The sequence below is a fragment of the Crinia signifera genome, chromosome 12 (assembly GCF_055691185.1).
Source record: "Crinia signifera chromosome 12, ASM5569118v1, whole genome shotgun sequence".
Classification (NCBI taxonomy): Eukaryota; Metazoa; Chordata; class Amphibia; order Anura; family Myobatrachidae; genus Crinia; species Crinia signifera.
The window spans coordinates 88,857,643-88,874,607 of record NC_139228.1 but is presented as its reverse complement, the minus strand read 5'-3'; the positions used below and the strand labels follow the sequence as shown (position 1 = coordinate 88,874,607).

Here is a 16,965-nt window from a genome sequence, read left to right as displayed (position 1 = left end):
GAAATCCGCAACAATGCGCCAAAAAACTAGTAGCGTATAAAATACCGTCCAAGAAAACTTTACACACTTTGTGAACAAAACAGATTTGTGGGAACGTAAGCGAATGGGGGTACACGGCCCACACAACAGGAACACTCACAGTTTTGTGCATATTGGGACAGCGGCAGAGAAGCTGGGTAGATTCCAATGCGGAGCGGAGGCAGGAGAGACATCAGACAGCTCCCCCCTGCACTGGTCGCATCGCGTACAAAGCCTTTCCTGGGCTGCAAGCCAAGTGCACAGACAGCCCAATATACCGAGCACGGACACCACTAGGACCTGCCAGCACGGACTTGTTACATCGGCTGTACACGTGCACCGGACTGGTCTCCCCAATTAATCAGAACAGACAGGCAAACTAAGCGGAGGTCTCAAAACTAATTGCTTTAGAAAAAACAACTTCCCTTGAGATATTATGAATTCACTGTGGATTCCAATTGGGACACATAGGAGGCTATTGGAAGAGGCACAAGACTTACCTTGGGCTTAAAGCAACACCTGAGACCTTGAGCTTAAAGCAACACCTGAGACTATTTCAGCTGCAGCCCACAGACTCCATCTGCTGCAGATTTCTGTTCACATCAACTTTAGGTGCAAAAGAAATCCGTGGTTAACTTAAGGCCCCCCATACAATCAAAAAGTGATAAGTGGAGAGTGATAAACAGCCAGCCAATCAGCTCCTACCTGCCATGTTACAGGCTGAATTTGAAAAATGACAGGTAGGAGCTGATTGGAGAGTGATAACAGCCAGTTTTATACATCTTGCCCTATATGTGCTATTTTTTAAATTTTAGTATATTTTAAAAATACTCCCGGGGAGCTTCCGGGGGAGTTAAAGTGAAATAGGATGTGTTATATAGCAGGTGCTACAAAGCACCCTGATGTGCACCTGACGCCTCTGAATCAATGCACACAGGAACGCGCATCGGATGTCAAACAAATGCAATTTGGCCACTTTTCATCCGATTTCTCAGCCCGATCCGTCAGAATCAGATGAAGTGGCCAAATCACACCAGGGGTATGGGCCGGATTTCGGCGGATCCCATCCATGGTCCCCCGATACCACTGCCTGTTTTCTTGGGTTGATCCCTTTTCCTTTGTCAAGGAAGGGCACTGCCTGAGGTGGGGGAAGGGGGGGGGGTGTCAATGGTGGGCTGGCGGGCTGTCAGCGACATCTGCGTAATGGCAGCCTCCCCTGCCTGGGTCAAAAAGTCTGGGTAAGCAGTTTCCAAAAACCCTGCTTGGTTCTACATTGTGTCCTACACATCAGATTTTGTCAGATAAATTGACTCAATCCACCTGAATTGGGTCAAATCTCACAAGTGTAAGGGGCCAGAAAGTATTCTCATTGGTTGCCAGAAACACTATGTAATACAGCACAGTGTAATGAAGGTGTCAGAAGTGTCTCCAATTATTTCTCACTTGAAATGTATGTTACTTTATTTATTATTTTTTTAATTTTGTTTATGGAATAAAAAAAGAAAAATAAATTTTAGAAAAAAAAAAAAAAAAGTAAAAAAAAAAGTAGCGACTCCAATTGTATATAACATTCAAACTCACTCGTGTAGGTCAAGTTCCATAATATATTAATACAGGTGGAATATCGCTTATAAGAAATGCTCAGGATCAGAAGCATTTTGGGTAAGGGATTATTCCAGTATTTCGACGTCCCACACGTTACATTGTAAGGGTCACAATAATACACATTACGGCTGGGATTATGTACAGTGTGTAAAACATTCCACCTGTAAAGCAGGTTACACATAGCCAGCGAGACACCACCACCGCCAGGATCCAGCATCGGCAAGGAGCCATGTGTTCCGCAGCGTGGCCCTCGCTAGCCCTGTCCTCTGTCATCCTGCGTGTACAGAGGAGGTGGCTGAGGACGAGCGGGAGAACACACACTGCTATTTCATCGGTCTGTTGTTCCAAATCTGCCAAATCATTCAAACCATCATCAAGTGTGGGCCAAGCGTAAGGGGTGCACATTAACTAGAGCTCCAACCGCATAACTTACCAAGAACTATCTTTGTCAGTCATTTTGTAGCTTGATCTTGTGGCCTGAAAAATAAAAAACATTAAAAAACATTTTAATTAAAGCAAACACAGTTCTATACATTAGAAAATGGACAAACATTGCCTTTGGGCTTTTCATGCAAGTTTCTCCGGCTTAGCAGTTGTCCATTCTGTTGTAAGAGTGGAATAAAGTTCCCACATCCAACACAGGCGGCACCAGGAAACATTTAAAAATAATGCACCCAGATAACTTTCATCTCTTCTGCCCAGGTATCACTATAGAAGTGTAAATTCCTCCCCATAACCAGGTCAACAGCGGATATAGCACAAGCCTATCGGAGGAAGTGTACACCAGATAGGTCACCTTGATCAAGGACATATTGCATTGGCTGTGCAGCGTAACCGGTGGTGATATATCGGTGCATCAGGCTGCAAGGACTGAGTGGACAAATTCAAATGCCCGCCCAGCTGGGTGTCCTGACAGACGCATCGAATGGCCAATCGGGAAGTGTGTATACTTGAACCATCTTCCCTGACTGTCTGGGGTAGAAGTATGAAGCAGTGATAAGGGAGAAGTGATAAAGTGCCTGGTACTTTATCACTGGCCAATCACCTGCTGACTGTTACGTTACAGGCTGGGTTTAAAAAGGGCCAGTTAGTAGCTGATTGGCCGGTGATACCAAGTACCAGCCGCTTTGGCCAAAATGATAATTGCACGTCACTGGATGGCTAAAACGGGACCGGTATTTTTAGAATGGATCAATTTAGTTAATACAATATATGAACATGAGAAATATTTTTTTGCCTCCAAGGGGGAGCTCCACAAATTTCACGATATTTGGCACCAATGGCACCAATCTAAATGGTATAAATTTACAGGAGTATAGAGAAGCATCCTTAGATAAAATAAAGTAGTTAGAGTAGGGGGGGGGGGGGGGGGGGGCGGGGGAGGGTTGAAATAACAAGTATATTTAAAAAAAAAAAAAACATTTCTTATATATATTCACTTTCACCGTCAAAGAAGTTGTTTTCATAACGGTTAATTAATTAGAGGTGATTTATGCAAATTCTTTAAGAGTTTGGAACAGGGAGAGTAAACGATGCACTGATAAGTAAGGTGTTCAGTTCAGTTAAAATCAAAATTATATATAAAATAGAACCATGTCCACTCCATATAATATCCCACTCCTATGAATTCTGGTTGCACTTTCCGTATAAACAGTTTGGAACACTACACCCACCTCCAGAAAAAAGCAGACGGGGAAACGGGATGGGATAATACATTCTATCCTTATATAATGTCCCCTGATATCTCTCGGTCGCCAGGTTTGGCCCCCCCCCCTCCCCCTTCTCCATACTCCCCATCAAAACTCCCTAACAGAAGAGCTATAGTATCTTAAGTAGGATAAGCAATGTGCAGTGATTGTAGAAAATGTTGTTATGTATGTATGAAATGTAAAGTCTGTCTTAAAAAGAATGTCATCATTTTGTTTTGTATAATGAAAAAATTAAATAAAGACTCAAATAAAAAAAGTACCAGCCACTTTATCACTTCTTCTCCATTATCAATGCTTCATACATCTACACCTCTGTGTGGTGTGCCCCCAACCTAAAAAGTAAAATGTTTATTTACTTACAGCCCCGTACACATGAGGTGATCCCCGCTGACGCTGATATTGGTTTGTAGTGGTGATCCGACATTGGCAAATGCATACACACTTGGCGGGGGACACGGATGAGGGCCATGCTTAATTCCCACCCTTTAAATTACTTTATTGATGTCTACATCCCAGGAATCCATAGAAGACTAGTAGGTTAACAGACTACAGCTAATCTGACAGAGAGACAATGACAAGGAGGAAAGAGCAGTCATTTTCCTTATAAAAGATGTCTCTGGCGGAGATTAACGAACTCGTAAAATCTATTGTATGGACGGACCGGGAGCTTGTGGAATGAATGTAATTCACCAGCCGCAATTGTCTACCACATCGGACTGTTCAGAGCAGAGCAGGAGACAGCTACGGACAGCTGTCAGTAACCTGATCCAACCCACGGATCGCTGTTCTATGTTTGTCCCATACTGTAAGGTCAGAACATTTTGTTGAAAACTCCCCTTTTAAAAAAAATCTACTGATGCCAAATGTCATATTACAAAAATAAATCAATAACCAAAGGGGCCTACACACGTAGCGATGCTGAAGCGTTCTGACCGATGCTAGATCACTCAGGATCGCTCAGTACACAGCGATGTGTCAGCGATGTGTGCTGAATACCGCTGTGCGTAGGCCCCATTGAGATAAAATATACCGGTAACATGAACTTAAAAAATGTCTGCAGGTAGCAGAGGAATCACGCCAGACTAGTCTTAAGGCCTGTTAATTGTTTATGCAAATCTCAAAAAGTTTTGGTGAAGTGAAAATGTTCATCACTAAATGGACCCTTATAGGCCTTTAACCCCTTCGGTGGTATGGCCGGAAGTTTCTCTGCAGCTGCCCCTTCTGTGGTGAGTATTTCTGGGGCAGGACTTGTCCACTTATGGGAGTCGGTTTATTGTGTTGCATTTGGGAGGGGGGGGGGGGGGACATTTGTATATAGATTACAACATCTATATACAAATACTCTATTCAGGGCAGTTTAATTGTCGGTGATGTGCTCAGCATTACAGAAGCGCTAAAGAGCATCTCCATTACCAGCGAAGGAAAAATCTGCCATGTTTTCAGCCAACAGTCCAAACGACAAGGTCTTAATAAATTAAAATGTTCCTGTATTGCTTTAATTGCTTAATTGGTATTGATTGAGAATAACTCTCTTTAGTGAATTATTTGCAGTTGCCAGATCTATAGCGCAGCAGATTAAACAACAGAATAAGCAATTATCAGCCACTCGCTAATTTTCGGGTGATGCAGACCCGGACGATATGGCTCCGGACCTATTGCATCCACAGAAAACATCGGAACCGTCCCTTTTTACACCGCACGGTGCCGCATGCATTATCATTCGGTTGCCCATACAGCATGGGCATCTGTAAGACAACTAGCGCAGGAGCGGGCAGTTTGGCCATGCACACTGGACCATCTGGTGTACTGATTTGGGCGGATTGTTCAGGCTATTATTGCCCCAGTGTGTAGTAAACTTTAGAAATGGAAGATATTACCATTGATGTTATGCTATAGACAAACTCCCTGGCAGCCATATTGCACTGGGTGATGGTACTCAGCTGAGTAACGTCAGAGCAGTCTGTAGCCCATAGGTTTAGCCGCACATAGTAGATTTGCGACCGCTTAAGAAATAATTTGATTGTCGGCGACCATGGAATGATTTCAGCCCCGCATCTGCAATGCAAGCGGAGGCATTCGCCGTGTGAGGGGGGGGCGTTTGTGCGGGTGGCGTTAAGTTGGCTCGCAAAGCTGCAAATCACAACTTGAATCAACCAGAATTACCCCCATTGTCACCAGGTGGCGCTGTTGCACAACAAATCATTTCAAATGCATTACAATTGTCCAGTGTGTCCGACAGTTCTCATTCAAAACCGCCTTCTGTAGAACAGATTGTAATATGTCGGGTGGAACAGCCAGCACAAGATATCTAAGGGGCGTACACACAGGCAATTGTCCCCTATCTGTTGAGATCACTCCGAAATTAAGCACACATTGCCCCGTGTGTATGCACAATGGCGATGCGCGGTACCGACAAAGTGTTCAAATCGTCCAGTGTGTGTATGCTCTATATGGCTGACAATGTGCACTACTGCACGTTGTCAGTGGCATCCTCAGTCGGCTGTACGCGCAGCTCAGAGGACATCGCTACAGAGGGTAATTCTGCAGAAAGCGCTCCTGGTATCTGCAAGCCTGCATGCAATTGCCAATGCCAGTTCCCGGCATGCATGACCTCGCTGAGTACACATGTAGTCTAGTATGTACCCATACCAGGGTTGCCGACTTTATAATTCTCCTCTCCGGGAGAAGCCCAGAGAGTAGAGTTCCAGCAGCCGCTCAGGGGGCGGGGCTTAAGTGTGACGTCACTAAGCCCCGCCCCATGATGGCAAACTGCCGAATTCACGGATCTCCGTGGAGGGGGCGGGGCTAAAATCACTTGATTGTGTCCTTTAGCTCCGCACCCTCCTGAGACCCGAGGATTGCGGCAATTTAATGCCGCGATCCGGGGTGCAGGGGGGTCCCCCTGAATCCGGGAGGGTTGCCCACCCTTCCGGGGGGCCGGGAGGGGGGCCCGTTTTTCGGGAGACTCACGGCCATTCCGGGAAAGTCGGCAACCCTGACCCATACATGTAACTTCTCTCCCATCTCTGCCTTTGACAGATCCTGCTCACACTTTGCTAAAAATGCATTATGGGATTGATTTAGGTTGGTTTCTAAAAGCAAACTCCTTTAATGGACAAAACCATGTGCACTGCAGGTGGGGCAGATGTAACATGTGCAGAGAGATTTAGATTTGTGCGAGTTATTTTGTTTCTGTGCACGGTAAATACGGACTGCTTTATTTTTACACTGCAATTTATATTTCAGTTTGAACACACCCCACCCAAATGTAACTCTCTGCACATGTTACATCTGCCCCACCCTCAGTGCAGCATGGTTTTGTCCATTAACGAAGGAGCTTGCTTTTGCAAACCAACCAGAACCTCCCCCTATATGTACTGTAACAGGCCCTCTCTTATTCAGTCCTCAATGAACACTAACAGGTTTTAGTGATATTTAGGCTATATCATGGGGAAATGAAAATAACTCAAGTACTAATTAAATCACCTGTGCTCAAGAATGGAGATCAATAAAACCTGGACTATTAAGTGCCCATACATAGTAAAATGATTGTATGCGTTATGGACTAGATCGCATTGTATGTGCAGCATATACTTTTTGAGCGGTGCGATGGGATGTGCCCGGGAGCATTTTCTCATACCCAGCAATTGTATCGTGTATGGCAGGGATGGGGAACCTTTGGCTCTCCAGCTGTTGTTGAACTGCACATCCCAGCATGCCTGCTACAGTTTTGCTCTTTGGCCATACTAAAACTGTTTCAGGGCATGCTGGGATGTGTAGTTCAACAACAGCTGGAAGGCCAAAGGTTCCCCATCCCTGGTGTATGGGAACCTTTATCCTTGAGGACTGAAGGTGCCCATACACGGTACAATTGCCGGCTGTGATGAGATGCGTGCTCCCCGCGCACATATTGTATCATCGGACAGTTCAAAAAGTATATGCTGCACATACTTATTGTACTAGATAGCATCCCATTGCATTGCAAAAACATATGCAATCTACTCCAAATTGCATACAATAATTGTGCTGTGTATGGGCACTTAAGGACAGGAATGTCTGTACAAAAGTCTACTACCAGCACTGCCTGTCCTTAATCGTTTGGTGTATATTGTTCATTCTAATGGTGCTCTCATACACTAGGGCGATATTGCATTCAACCCTTCGATTTTGACCACATCTGTGCGATAAACGGAAGGATTGTATGCACGTCAAATGTGTCACCCAACGCAAAGCGCAGGTCTGCCCAGTCGAGTCTCGCATCGATAGATATTATGTGCTGAACATAATATTTATCGGTTTGCATGTGATTTCTGACTACATGCGATCACTCGCAATGCGATTGGCGGCATTTTGGGGAGCTTGAGGCGGTGTCGTTTAGCAGGAGGGCTGCGGTGCGTCGCCTGCCCTCTTCCAGCACCCGATGTGACATTGCAGGTGCTGGAGATAAAAGCACTTGAGCACCATAAGATGTGATTGGACATCGCATATGTGTATGGGCACCATAACACTCTGCACCTTGTAAATGCCTTGCAGTTCCTATTTCCTGCCTGCGGTGTCCCTCTCTGCTTTGTTGTTTCTACAACAGACTGTGCTGAAAGTACCACAGCAGACAGTAACACCCCAGCAAGAAGGTGGAACTGCAAGTGATTTCACATGGAGCAGAACCCCCCCCCCCCACACACACACACAAAATACACTTACCACTCTGTCCACAAAACACCTACATCCAGGTAGTAAGTATATCCAGGAATGGCTACAGGGGACGTGCTTGGTGCCTCTGCCAATTTGATTAAACCATCTGTGCTAGGATATGGATTTACTTAAACCCTGGAACGTGTTTTAGAACATCTTGCTTAAGACTAGGGACGAGATGTACTAAGCCGTGAAAAATTATAAATGGAGTAATAAACCACCAGCCAATCGGCACCTAACTGTCATTTTTCAAACACAGCCTGTGACATGATAGTACGGAGCTGATTGGCTGATAGTTTATCACTCTCCATTTTATCACTTTTCAAGCTTAGTGCATCTGGTCATCGGTGAGACAATTATCCTGTGACAGGAAGCCTGAGTATATGTAATAATGGGAGAGAAGTGCAACCCAAATATACATATAAGGGGACTTCCGGGAGCTATAAAAGTGATGCCGGTCTGTAGCACTCCTCACACCCAGGATATAGGTCTACTCTGCACAGCCATGTAACACACACACACACACACACACATTATAGGAGCACAGCCATGTAACACACACACATTATAGGAGCACAGCCATGTAACACACACACACTATAGGAGCACAGCCATGTAACACACACACACACACACACACACACACACTATAGGAGCACAGCCATGTAACACACACACACACACACTATAGGAGCACAGCATGTAACACACACACACACACACACACACTATAGGAGCACAGCCATGTAACACACACAAACACCAGGGACACAATATAGGAGCACAGCCATGTAACACACACACATTATAGTAGCACAGCCATGTAACACACACACATTATAGGAGCACAGCCATGTAACACACACACACATTATAGGAGCACAGCCATGTAACACCCCCACACACACACACACACACATTGTAGGAGCACAGCCATGTAACACACACACACACACACACATTATAGGAGCACAGCCATGTAACACACACACACACACACACACACACACATACATACATTATAGGAGCACAGCCATGTAACTAACACACACACACACATTATAGGAGCACATCCATGTAACTAACACACACACACACATTATAGGAGCACAGCCATGTAACACACACACACATACATTATAGGAGCACAGCCATGTAACTAACACACACACACACACACACATTATAGGAGCACAGCCATGTAACTAACACACACACACATTATAGGAGCACAGCCATGTAACACACACTATAGTAGCACAGCCATGTAACACACACACACACCAGGGACACAATATAGGAGCACAGCCATGTAAACACACACACACACACCAGGGACACAATATAGAAGCACAGCCATGTCACACACACACACACACACACACACACACACACACCAGGGACACATAATAGGAGCACAGCCATGTAACAAACACACACACACACACACACACCAGGGACACATTATAGGAGCACAGCCATGTCTCACTCTCACACACACACACACACACACCAGGGACACACTATAGGAGCACAGCCATGCAACACACACACACCAGGGAATTATAGGAGCACAGCCATGTCTCACACACACACACACACACACACAAGGGACATTATAGGAGCACAGCCATGTCACACACACACCAGGGATACATTATAGGAGCACAGCCATGTAACACACACACACACACAATATAGAAGCACAGCCATGTCACACACACACACACACCAGGGATACACTATAGGAGCACAGCCATGCAACACACACACACCAGGGACATTATAGGAGCATAGCCATGCAACACACACACACCAGGGACACATTATAGGAGCACAGCCATGTAACACACACGGGACACATTATAGGTGCACAGCCATGTAACACACCAGGGACACATTATAGGAGCACAGCCATGTAACACACACACACACACACACACACACACACACCAGGGATACATTATAGGAGCACAGCCATGTAACACACACACACAGGGACACACTATAGGAGCACAGCCATGTAACACACACACACACACACACACACACACACCAGGGACACACTATAGGAGCACAGCCATGCAACACACACACCATGGACATTATAGGAGCACAGCCATGCAACACACATCAGGGACACATTATAGGCGCACAGCCATGTAACACACACACACAACAGGGACACATTATAGGAGCACAGCCATGCAACACACACACCAGGGACATTATAGGCGCACAGCCATGTAACACACACACACACACACACACACACACAACAGGGACACATTATAGGAGCACAGCCATGCAACACACACACACAGGGACATTATAGGCGCACAGCCATGTAACACACACCAGGGACACATTATAGGTGCACAGCCATGTAACACACACACGCACCAGGGACACATTATAGGTGCACAGCCATGTAACACACCAGGTATACATTATAGGAGCACAGCCATGTCACACACACACTCTATAGGAGCACAGCCATGTCACACACACACACACTATAGGAGTATGCCCGGATAAGGGGCCCGTGTGTCCCCGGGCAGCCCTGCTGTAATGCACAGGACACCCCATGCTGCAGGGACACGGCCAGTAACGCGCCCGCTGGTAACACACAGCACATGGGGGCCGCATGTATCACAGCGACCCTCCGGCCACAGGGTTCGGACTGTAAGCGGGGCAGGTAGTTACTGGACAGTACAGGGACCGGGGCAGCTCACACTTACAGGCGCAACCACCGGGACCGGGGCAGCCGCAACCACCGGGACCGGGGCAGCTCACACTTACAGGCAACTTCCTCCTCCAAGCGCAGCAGCAGCAACCGCCAGAGAGTAGACGGTAGAGTAGCAGCGGAAACTACGCGCGACAGCTCTGCCCTCCCCACTGGGCGCCCCCTCCTCCTTCACACCCACTGCGCGCCCCCTCCTCCTTCACACCCACTGCGCGCCCCCTCCTCCTTCACACCCGCTGCGCGCCTCCTCCTCCTTCACACCCGCTGCGCGCTCCCTCCTCCTGCCCACCGCGCGCCCCTTCCTCCTGAGTCCTGCACACCCCACTGCACGCCCCCTCCTCCCTCACACCCGCTGCGCACCCCCTCCCCACTGCGCTCCCCCACCTCCTTCACACCCACTGCGCACCCCCTCCTCCTGCGCGCCCCCTCCTCCTTCACACCCGCTGCGCGCCCCCTCCCCACTGCGCGCCCCCTTCTTTTTCACACCCGCTGCGCGCCCCCTCCCCACTGCGCGCCCCCTCCTCCTTCACACCCGCTGCGTGCCCCCTCCCCACTGCGCGCCCCCTCCTCCTTCACACCCGCTGCGCGCTCCCTCCTCCTGCCCACCCCGCCCACTGCGCGCCCCTTCCTCCTGCACACCCCACTGCGCTCCCCCTCCTCCTTCACACCCTCTGCGCGCCCCCTCCCCACTGCGCGCCCCCTCCTCCTTCACACCCACTGCGCACCCCCTCCTCCTGCGCGCCCCCTCCTCCTTCACACCCGCTGCGCGCCCCCTCCCCACTGCGCGCCCCCTCCTCTTTCACACCCGCTGCGCGCCCCCTCCCCACTGCGCGCCCCCTCCTCCTTCACACCCGCTGCGCGCCCCCTCCCCACTGCGCACCCCCTCCTCCTTCACACCCGCTGCGCGCCCCCTCCTCCTTCACACCCGCTGCGCGCCCCCTCCTCCTGCACGCCCCCTCCTCCTGCCCACCCCGCCCACTGCACGCCCCTTCCTCCTGCACACCCCACTGCGCGCCCCTTCCTCCTGCCCACCCCTCCCACTGCGCGCCCCTTCCTCCTGCCCACCCCTCCCACTGCGCGCCCCTTCCTCCTGCACACCCCACTGCGCGCCCCCTCCTCCTTCACACCCGCTGCGCGCCCCCTCCTCCTGCCCACCCCTCCCACTGCGCACCCCTTCCTCCTGCACACCCCACTGCGCGCCCCCCACTACCAACAGCGCAACGTGGTGGCGGTGCAGTCAGTGTTTGAGAGTGTGGTATGTACAACGGGATAGTACATAGGGCATCCCAGGGGCCTTAGCTCAGGATGCTGGCGATCACAGGACTTACCCCGGCATCCCAATAGTTTAAATCCAGACAGGAGCCCCTACTGCACAACCTCTTTCCCCGCAGCCTGACCCTAACCCTAAAACACCCTAACCCTTCTTGGTGCCTGACACCACCGTACCCCACCCCGCATCCTAACCCCTCTTCTTGGTGCCTAACCCCATCACTCCGCAGCCTAATCCTTAGCACCCCTTCTTGGTGCCCAAACCTTCGGACATTAGCGTTCACCTGCCCTACGCCGACACGGGTGGAGAAAGCAGCGGCATTAATCCCACAGGCTTTAATGGAAACTCCAGAGACAGCACACAGCCAGTGGGTAGACAGCCGGCGAGGGCAGAGGGACCGGATTCCTGACCGCAAACTTCTCCTCCGCTACTGATTAGCATAAGGACACGCATACCGCACAGTGGACCTATAGAGAGAGAGAGAGAGAGAGAATAGAAAAAGGTGGAATAAATCAGTGCTAGATTGCAGTCTCAAACACCAATTTGCAAAGGGGTATGGCCAGGGGCTGGCTGGCAACTTTCAGCCTGAGTGGCAACACAAGCAAGTGGCCCATCACCATCGCCATCATTTCACCACCCTATCCTCTCCCCTCTAGTATGCAGCAAGGATTAAACAATCCTTCCCCCCACACATACAACAGAAACGGGGAAAGTGCGCGCCGAATGCGCGTTACAAAAATTTACACTGTGATGCCCATTACACATAATGCCACACACCGTAATGCCCATTACACATAATGCCACACACCGTAATGCCCATTACACATAATGCCACACACCGTAATGCCCATTACACATAATGCCACACACCGTAATGCTAATTACACATAATGCCACACACCTTAATGCCCATTACACATAAAGCCACACACACCGTAATGCCCATTACACATAAAGCCATCACTGTAATGCCCATTACACATAATGCCACACACGGTAATGCCCATTACACATAAAGCCATCACAGACGTAATGCCAATGAAACATAATGCCACACCGTAATGCCCAAACATAATGCCACACACCATAATGCCCATTACACATAATGCCAACACCGTAATGTCCATTACACATAAAGCCAACACCGTAATGCCAATTAAACATAATGCCACACACCGTAATGCCAATTAAACATAATGCCACACACCGTAATGCCCATCAAACATAATGCCACGCCGTAATGCCCTTTACACATAATGCCACACCTTAATGCCCATTACATATAATGCCACACACCGAAATGCCCATTACACATAATGCCAACACCGTAATGCCCATTACACATAATGCCATCACCATAATGCCCATTACACATAATACCAACAACGTAATACCCATAAAACATAATGCCATAATGCCCATTAAGCATAATGCCAATAACGTAATGCCCATTAAACTAAATAATGATACCATATTAATGCTGCTTACCTATATCGCTTGTTGCCAGGGGTTACATGCTTCTTGCCAGGTGTTTCTTTCTTACCATGGGGATTCTTTGCCAGTGGAGAGCCAGGGTACATGCTCGTCGCCAAGGGGTTCCATTTAAATAGCGCGCCAGCGCTACCCGAATCAGCACTTCCGGGTAGCGCTGGCCGCACTGTTCTCTTCTGACAGACACTAGAGGTATAGCAGTACCTCTAGTGTCTGTCTCCTATAAGGCGGCGGCCATTTTGGGAGAGGCCGTCACCTTACTTCGTGCGGCCAGGAAGCTTGTGCTGAACACACGGAGGTGGCTGACGGCTGCGGCGGTGATGGCCGGCTGGGCTGCGTCAGCGTGTGCAAGATGCACACAGCGGCCCAGCCAGTAGCTAGTCATACCGGCCTGGGGGGCATGTGGCACTCTGCACGCCTCTGGGTATGGCCGACCCTTAAAATGTACACCAAGTCCCAATCTACACCACACTATTTTATTCTCCCTCTATAGGTGTCGTGGACCATAGAGGTACAAAGTGCCGGCATTGCGGCAGTCGGGATTTCGACAGTCGGGATTTTGACCTCATCCCAAATAGACGTCTGTTAAAATAAAGCAAAAGAGGAGCGCTCCATATTGTAAAACTGAGAGTTTAATAAGCACACAAATGCTCCGGTGCAACTAGTGTGGCCAATCCCGGGATCGGGATCGGCGGGATCCCGGGATTTGGCCTAAAAAAGTCTGGGATTTCAATCCCGGGATTGGAGTATCCAATCCCGGGATTTCGGGATTAGACTGCGCATGCGCAGTCTAATGCCGGGCAGCGTCTGAGCACTCGCTCAGACGCTGCCCGGCTGTTCCCGCAAGCTGACCCGGCGTGCGGCCTGCGTAGCGTGACAGTAGAGGTCACGCTGCGCAGGCCACACGTCACCAGTGACCGCCCGCCTACCCGCCGGCCTGCCTCCGCCTGCCCGCCTCTTCTCCGCCGCCCGCCTGCATGCCAGCCTGCCTCCGCCCACCTGGAGGTGCACTTGCCGGGAGGCACCGTGCACCTCCAAACCCACTCCCGGCCGCCCGCCGATTCCTTATGTAAGTAGATGTGCGGGTCGGCCGGGGTGGGTCCAATGCTAATAATGGGCTTTTTGGTTTGGATGCCAATCCCGGGATCCCGGGAATCCCGGGATTGAGCATTTTTCAATCCCGGATCCCGGGATTGAAAAAATGCCCCAGGATTGGCATCCCTAGGTGCAACCAATATGTACTCGTACTGGGAATAAAACAGCTGTGGGCTGGTTACCATAAGGTGCAATAATAGCAAGCCAGGCAAATCTCCTACCACCAGCCGGGGCACTGCGGACATACACAATCAACCGCTGGACTCACAATAGCGGGACATGGTGTATCAATGGTCCTGACAGGAACAGAGGCGGCAAGGGGAGGCCGGCACACAGCAAGCTGACGTCACCAAGCCCAGCTCTAAAGCGTTTTGTAAAAAAACTTCATCAGGGGGCTGGCTGGTGACGGACAGCTCTGGACTTAAGACAGAAACCAGTGACCAACAGAATTTGTTCAGACCAGCGGGCGTGAACATAACAATAAAAGGTTACATATCAATGCGTGTCATATAATAACATACAAGCGGAGATAATAAAATACACAATATATACATATCTCCTGCTAGAGTCACTGAGGTGGTGGTTACATATTACGGGACATACCACATTATTATATCGCTGTATTTTGAGTTTATGGTAGGAATTCAATTGCCAGCGAGAAGTATGCCAGGTAGATTTGTCCAGGCAAAGGATTGCCTAATGGCACCCCGTAACGGTGGTCCCCCTCCTCTTCGTTGAGGGGGGGGGGGGGGGGGGGGGATAATGCAGGCAGGGGTTACATCAGCCACTGGTTGCATAGCGGTGTTTATTAAGGCCATATTCATGTAGATTTAAGCAAAGTACAGCGCTCCCATTTTTACATTTGATGCAACCCCCCTGAATGTAACAAAGATAACTACGTCCCCTTATTTCCAGATCCAAAATGTACCGAACTCCATCCATATTAGGTTGGGTGTGGATCATTTGGTCTACAGCAAGTTGGTCGACATACTGAAAGGTCGACATGGGTCTAGGTCAACATGTCATTGGGTCGACACAAGCATTAGGTCAACATGGGCAAGGTCGACATGGGGTTTTTCATTTTTTTTTTACCCGAATGTCGACACAATTGACATGGACACTGTAACGTAGCACCGCGTCGTTACACACTATTTTATTCTACCTCCACGCCCTAGTGGATGGTAGGGCATGAAATACCGCCTGTTGGCACATGTTGGCTCAAAAAAAACGTGAAAACCCCCATGTCGACCTTTTGACTGTCGACCTAATGCTTGTGTCGACCTTATGACCTCTCAAACTAAATTACCTAGATTCATGTCGACCTAGACCCATGTCGACCTTATGGTGTCGACCTAATGACTGTCGACCAAATGACCGTTTCCCATTAGGTTTATAAATATACCAGATAAAGGAAATCCTTCTTGGGGATTCTGTAACTGTGTGATAGTGATCATGAGTTAAAAACACCGTAATGTCCATTACACATAAAGCCAACACCGTAATGCCAATTAAACATAATGCCACACACCGTAATGCCAATTAAACATAATGCCACACACCGTAATGCCCATCCAACATAATGCCACGCCGTAATGCCCATTACACATAATGCCACACCCAGGGCCGGCGCTACCCACTCAGCAGCTCCTGCAAAGCAGGGAGGCGCCATGCTGAAAAGGCGCTGTCTCCCTCCTTGCTCTGCTAAAGCTGCCTCAGCCCTCACTGTCACTGCCTCCTGCACGCCGCCCGCAGCGCCTGTTTGACAGCAGACGGCAGTATGGAGAAGCTGAGCAGCTCCCTGCACCCCGCACACACTGTCCTCCTCCTGCAACCTGCCCCCTCTTACTTCCATACACTTGCGCTGAGGCATGTAGCGCTGTCTGCGAATGCTTGGATGACATGTCATGTCTGGATTCGCCCCCTACCCATTGCTCCCTGCGCCTGTCAGCTGCCAATCAAATGATGAACTGGTAGCAGCACCACCTCCCCTTCCTTCCCTCTTCTCAGTGTCCTGGGCCAGTGCCGCTGCCAGTCCTCAACACTCCGCCCCCTCTATCTCCTCCCCTCTTCTTTAATCTCCTCCTTCTCTCCCCTCCTTTCCCCCTCAGTCACGAGTGCTGCACATACTTTTGTACTGCTTTTGGATCACATCGCACACACATTGCATGCATGCCGTGCGATGCGATCTAGCCCATAACGTATGCAATTCTCGCAGCGTGTATTGGCACCTTTAGTGCCTGCAACATTTTGTGGACACAGCACTGAGATGATGTATGCATACATGTACATGCACCCAAGATCCTCCATAGGATCGCATGTTGCATATGCTCCCACAATCG

The 16,965-nt window shown here is 49.3% G+C and overlaps 1 protein-coding gene across 1 annotated transcript in view; it reads right to left on the bottom strand.

Annotated features, from left to right (window-relative positions):
- The window catches only part of CCDC9B (coiled-coil domain containing 9B), a 37,368-nt gene extending 24,915 nt beyond the window's left edge, over positions 1 to 12,453 (bottom strand). Inside the window, exons 1-2 of the mRNA XM_083166532.1 lie at positions 12,324 to 12,453; positions 2,057 to 2,100 (exon numbers count right to left, since the gene is read on the bottom strand). Coding sequence (XP_083022658.1) covers positions 2,057 to 2,079 — 23 coding nt within the window. The 5' untranslated portion in view covers positions 2,080 to 2,100; positions 12,324 to 12,453. The remainder of the gene's footprint in view (positions 1 to 2,056; positions 2,101 to 12,323) is intronic.
- Positions 12,454 to 16,965: the final 4,512 nt, after the last annotated feature.